General features: G+C 37.8%; 1 protein-coding gene across 1 annotated transcript; it reads left to right on the plus strand.

Moving 5' to 3' along the window:
- Positions 1–943: 943 nt before the first annotated feature.
- LOC149819721 (WAT1-related protein At5g07050-like) lies at positions 944–3,461 on the plus strand. Its single transcript, XM_089983202.1, has 6 exons — positions 944–1,218; positions 1,320–1,382; positions 1,481–1,597; positions 1,671–1,923; positions 2,150–2,460; positions 2,975–3,461. The coding sequence occupies exons 1-6, from the start codon at positions 1,016–1,018 to the stop codon at positions 3,237–3,239; spliced, it is 1,212 nt and encodes a 403-aa protein (XP_089839328.1). The 5' UTR covers positions 944–1,015; the 3' UTR covers positions 3,240–3,461.
- The last annotated feature ends 2,854 nt before the right edge of the window (positions 3,462–6,315 follow it).

The raw sequence follows: 6,315 nt of genomic DNA on the forward strand, positions 1-6,315 counted from the left end.
GTCAGTCGGTGTTTGATGGAGCAATGTAGGGTTGGATGCGCACAGAAGTAGAGAGAGAGTGAGAGGGTTTATGTTCATGGCCTTCTACAAGGAGAACTCTTTGTCTCCCTTGATTTCTTCTCTAGAGAGAGAGAGAGGGTTTTACAGTGTTTTACGGAGAAAGAAGAAGAAGACTTTGAAGAGTCAACATCATCCTCGACTTTCTGGATGGAGGACATGTTTGTCCTTTTTTTGAATGGAGAAAGAAGAATAAGACTTTGAAGAATCAACATCATCCTCAACTTTCTGGATGGAGGACATGTTTGTCCTTTTTTTGAACGGCGAAAGAAGAAGAAGACTTTGAAGAGTCAACATCATCCTCGACTTTCTGGATGGAGGACATGTTTGTCCTTTTTTTGAACTGTTTGTTTTTTCTTTTTTGAATGAATAGCATTTTTTGTCATTTTCTCAAACCATCACTTTATGAGAAGAATAGCAAGAAAGGGTACTTAAGTCTTTGCAACAACACCAGAGTCCGATGAAAAGTTATGTCAACATACACGGGAATACGAGCCCCATGTGCTTGTATACGTGGTGCTCATTCAAAGCCCCGAACACAGATGTGGGATTCAGTGAATCATCCGGGGGGAACATACACCACCCTCTCCATGCATGCACACCGCACCACACTCCAACGAGCGGACCCTATGCCAGCATCACCAAAGCACACATAATGGTTATCAAATCACACTCCACTATAACCTCACATGTAGAGGGCCCACCACAAGGTCCCACATGCCCACTAAGAGCACCTCCTATTGGTGCCACGTCAAATGTGATCGCACTCTCTCAAGGGGGATCCCACCCCATTTGGATAAATCCATCTCTGAGTATTCATGGCCTTGGGGTGCAATATAAATACCTGTTGGTGCACCATATTGCTCCTCAGGAGGCACTTGTGAAATCCTTCCCTTGTGCTGCTCCTTGAGACCCTCTGTGAGTGTGTGTTTGTGAGCATCTATCCTTATCCCACAAAATGGAAGGCAGAAGTAGTTGGTTAAGCCTACAGCACAGCAGCAAGCCCTACGTTGCAATGATCTCCCTTCAGTTTGGCTATGCTGGGATGAACATCATCACCAAGGTGTCCCTAAACAGGGGAATGAGCCACTATGTTCTAGTGGTGTACCGCCATGCTTTTGCTACTGCAGTTATGGCTCCCTTTGCCATCTTTGTAGAAAGGTAATACACCATTTTGAGTAAAGTGGTAAAGGATTTTCGAAACGAACGATCAAAAATTTGTGGTTAGCTCATCGAACAGATTGTTTTGCATGTTCATGCAGGAAAGTCAGGCCAAAGATGACATTCTCAACTTTCTTACTGATATTTGTGTTAGGCGCACTGGGGTGAGCTCAAAAAGACTAGTTTCTATAGTTTGTGTGTGCATCATGTCATGAAAATTTGCAGGCCAATCTAACAAGATACTTTTCATGGGCTTTGGCAGGCCGGTCATTGATCAGAACTTCTATTATGCTGGACTGAAGTTAACTTCTCCAACTTTTTCATGTGCCATGAGCAATATTCTACCTGCACTTACTTTTGTCATGGCTGTTCTCTGCAGGTAACATATTCATCTAGTGTGTGTGTGTGTGTAGAGTGAGAAAATAATAGTTTCATTTAATTGGTGTTATTAGAATGGAGAAAATTCACCTGAAAAAGATCAGGAGCCAAGCAAAGATAGTAGGAACGTTGCTGACAGTAGCAGGGGCTATGCTTATGACTCTGTACAAAGGGCCAGTTCTTGAGATGGTGTGGAATAAGCATGCCCATCCTAAGACCACAGGCACAGCCACCACCACAGCAGGATCAACAGACAAGGATTGGGTCAAGGGTTCAATTTTTCTGATCATTGCTTGTTTAGCTTGGGCAGCCTTCTTCATAGTACAGGTAAAAAGAGCAAAAGATAAACTTTTTATCTCACTCCCTATATTCACCAAAAGGATAAAAATCCAGTCATACCCATATTTCTGATTTTCATAATACCAAGTAAAGCAAAACTAATAATCAATAATCAAGGACATGTCATGATTCTTTTGTGAGATATGCAGAACTTTGGAGAACTGATTCATATAAATAATTTCTTTTCTTTCTTTTATTTTGTTGTGGGTGGCAGGCAATAGCAATGAAGAGATACACTGCTCAGCTCTCTCTTACAACCTTGATATGCTTTATGGGTACTCTCCAGTCCATTGCAGTCACCCTTGTGGTGGAACACTCCCCATCAGTCTGGCACATTGGCTGGGACATGAACCTCTTGGCTGCAGCCTACGCTGGGATAATTGCTTCTGGAGTGGCATATTATGTGCAAGGATTAGTTATGGAGAAGAAGGGCCCAGTTTTTGCAACTGCATTCAGCCCTCTTATGATGATCGTTGTTGCTATCATGGGATCTTTCATCTTACAAGAAGTCATTTATCTTGGAGGGTAATTCCATATATATTCCAATGTGACACTTCAACTCTCTATGTGTGTGTGTGTGTGTGTACGCACGCATGGTTTCTTAAATAATATTTATTGGGACATGACCCTTTCATGCATGCAACTTTTTCAAGCAAAATCCTCATACATCAAAATTCCTTATTCCATATTCCAAAATATGTTTTCTTTGTTATTAACACCAGATCTTTTTTAACCCTTGAAACAAACCTTACCAACTTATAAATTTTTGAATATCAAGATTCAGCTATCTAATTTCTTATTGTTCAAGTGCATCTCTCTGTTCTCTTTTTCTCAAAACCTTTCTAAACATGCCATATAATATCTTATCTTTGTATCAATTATTGTTTACAACTTAACTTGTCAACCCTTTTTCATTAGTATCTGGTACCATTCTCAACCAAATGATCTCATTATACGTAGTTATCTAAATATCCTCAAGTTAATTAAATTAAGCTCAGGCTTGCAGCCAGTCTTTCTAACACTGTTTTTATGGTTTCAGTATTCTTGGAGCCATATTGATTGTTGCAGGCCTATACTCTGTCTTGTGGGGCAAATACAAAGACACCAAGGCAGCCAAAGCAGCTGAAAACACACCAGCGGCATTGCCAATCCCTGCAAAGGATGGTGAAGAAGTGGGCCAGATTGAGGAGAATGATGTGGATCTAGAGAAGGAAAATGCAGCAAAGCTGTCCTCATATGACAACTCCTTTGTCCTCTCAATGCCAGCAACACCCACCAAGCCAAAGCAATCACCAAATGCTTAATTAGTAGCTCCATTTTGTCTCATTTGCTAGTTGGTGTGAGAAAGACAGATCATAGAGAGAGGTAGAGAGAGAAAGAGAGGGTTGTTTATTCCACTAGCCACCTTCCATTAGAAGGGCCTCTCTCTCTCTCGTCTTTTATTTTTTTTGGTTCCCTTTAGCGGTTTGTCTGAATGGGCTTTTAGTCTCATGTATTATCATATTCTGACTGAAAAAAACTCTTGAATCCTTTTCTTCTCCAATTGGTACTTGGAATTTTGGTTGGTTTCTTTCCCTTCTCCTTTATTCTAGTGGTGGTATCAAGTGTTCATTAACATGGACACTGAGCCTAGTGGTTGATCCTTGGTGCTATTTGAGAACACGACACTTGATTCCAATCCTCCAACTCCCTTCTTGCATCTGATTCCCAAATTTTTTGCTTTAACCATAACTAACACAAGCATACTTAAAATGAGGGAAAAAGGAAAAGGAGAATCTAGTGAAAACTGTGGATGGCACAAACATGATAGCAGGCAATCACTAAGAAAAGACAGATATATTCTCATGAAATGACCAACATATCCTACCACATATCAAACGGTCTGAATATTATTCCTTGCTTATATACATTACTTAACTCTTCTTTCTTGGTTGCTAAAATCAACATTTGATTTTGTAGACATATGCAATTGAAGAATACTTTTACATGATTATGACAGAGGGAGATCAGGTGTGTAACACTCTGATTCGGGACCTCTCAAGTCCGAGTTTATGGGTATTACTTCCCAGAGGCAAGAGTACAAAGTGAATACAGTATAAATATAACATAATTTTTTTTTTCTAAATTCACACCAGTCTCATAACTCAAAACCTTCTCAGGCTACATCATTTATTCATATCATAAGTTTAATAAAATGAAAACATAAAATAAAGTCTCATCTCCATCTAATCGTCTAATGACACATGTTGAAATTGTGTCAACTCTGGTTTATCTTTCATAAATCACCTGAAACCTGCAGTTATAATTATAAAAAGAGGGGTGAGTCTACAACTCAGTAAGCAATATTTATAAATAACTGAAGACTTTTACATACAACTGTAGTGGTCTCTAAGCCCTTAGTCTTAGTTTAGTTTTTAATATCACATAATACACATGTTTGCTTCTTTTAAATCGCCTCATTAATCTTCTAAAAACTCATAAGTTAGCATCCTCTTAATGCTAACTACTATACTAAACTGGTTATAATGGTAATAGCCTTTTTTGGGAATAACAACTCGTGTAAAATACTCCAATTATAAAATGTTAGCCAAACAAAAGTCATGAGACACTCCAATGAAAGAGAGCATACCAGTAGTTAGCTAGAGAGTCAAACTAGAGAGCTATACCTGCTCCCCAAGGTTCGTGGTTCATGTTATATCCTGGTTTGCCTAGAGTCTCAAATACTATGTGAAACATAATCCCTATGATGTATTAAACAACTCATTGCTTTCTCACATGAACTACCTCGAGTTCACTATTTTTTTTGTAACTTAGCTAAGTTTCTCAAGCTCTTCATAGGGTTCTAATATCACCAAGATCTAAGCATGAAGACGATATAGTAACACTATATCAATAAATCATTGGTGGCCCACACTTATGGCGGCTCTCACTCTGACGACCATCAGGTAGCCCTTTCCATCTGTCGCCTCTTCCTGGGTTTATGGGGTTAAGTCTATCATGCTAAATTGACTTAAGCTACAAGTAAACTATTGAAAGAAGAGACTCTTAGAACTTTCTTCAAGTACTCAATTCTATTTTTATGCATTTAGTTCTATATTCTCTGTATGTATTTTTGTCTAAAATACTATTACTCATTTACATACAACTTATATTGAGAACTTCTAAATACATGAAATCATTCTTGATATTACAGCAAACTCATATGCATTCATTTTTTCTCTCATGTAACAGGAAACACATTATAAAATTAAGTTGTATCAAATATAAGATACAACTATGTTCTCAAACATACAAGATTTCATGTAAGCTAACTCACATAAGAAACAAACTAATTGTGTATTATTAAGTAAACATGTTTATAATATTCCTTACCTCGATATGCAGATATTGAACTCCTAACCTGCAGTTAAATCACTCATTGAGGTATTAGGATTTGTTCAATACGTAAAACTTACTTACTTAACTGCCCAACTGACATTTCTCATACTTTAAAAAATTATCAAACTACCCTTCTTTAAAAAGGTCTATCGATACTCATTTTTTTGTGTTGTACGTTTGACTATGAAAATAAGATAGTCAGTTTCTTCTCTGTGTTCTGAATCCAACACATCGAGATTCATTCAGTTTTGAGCTCAGAGTGAAGGGCTATGTCCATTTTATCGATAAGGGCAAAATGGCTATTTTCACTTCTCAGACGGGTCTGGATCCTTTAACTCTAAACTTCTCACTAACCTATCACAACATTAGACTGGTCTAGGTTTAATTTGAACCTGAACCTTTCCAATTTTGTTCTGGATTCCTGGACTTGGATCCAGATCCATTTACTATGGATCCTAAACTAGAATAGAGATGCAGTCTTTGCTAGGTCCAAATTCAATATAACTGATTCAGTCTAGGTTTGGATCCAAATTGGATCCAACTTGCTATATTTTGGTTTGGTCCTACTATATCAAAATCTGCTAACTGGATCCAATCTTGACCTTGTCTGGTATTACTTGGGTCCTATTGGATCTATGTTATGGTAAAAAATCAAGATACCTCTTATCACTGTTTTCTTCATAATTATGTGGGTACACACACACACACACACACACACACACACACACACACACACACACACACACACACACACATATATATATATATATATATATATATATATATATATATATATATATATATATATATATATATAAACCTTGTTTCTTTTTTTTTAACATGCAATGGGTCAGAAAAACTCACCCAGACCGAGTTTGTCTGGGTGTGGACCTTCACTACAAGAAATCTGTGAATTAGCAATGGACGTAATCCGCCGCTAATCCATCATTGAACAGTTTAGCGATAAACTAGCAACGGATAACTTTCATCGTAATTTCTTAG

The sequence above is a fragment of the Nuphar pumila genome, chromosome 12 (genome assembly GCF_984573655.1).
Source record: "Nuphar pumila chromosome 12, dmNupPumi1.hap1.1, whole genome shotgun sequence".
Taxonomy (NCBI): Eukaryota; Viridiplantae; Streptophyta; class Magnoliopsida; order Nymphaeales; family Nymphaeaceae; genus Nuphar; species Nuphar pumila.

Bases quoted from the DNA above. Each gene is read 5' to 3' on its own strand.
- LOC149819721 (XM_089983202.1), top strand. From the start codon at position 1,016: ATGGAAGGCAGAAGTAGTTGGTTAAGCCTACAGCACAGCAGCAAGCCC. The intron at 1,219-1,319 runs GTAATACACCAT...ATGTTCATGCAG, and splicing joins TTTGCCATCTTTGTAGAAAG to GAAAGTCAGGCCAAAGATGA. The intron at 1,383-1,480 runs GTGAGCTCAAAA...GGGCTTTGGCAG, and splicing joins TTTGTGTTAGGCGCACTGGG to GCCGGTCATTGATCAGAACT.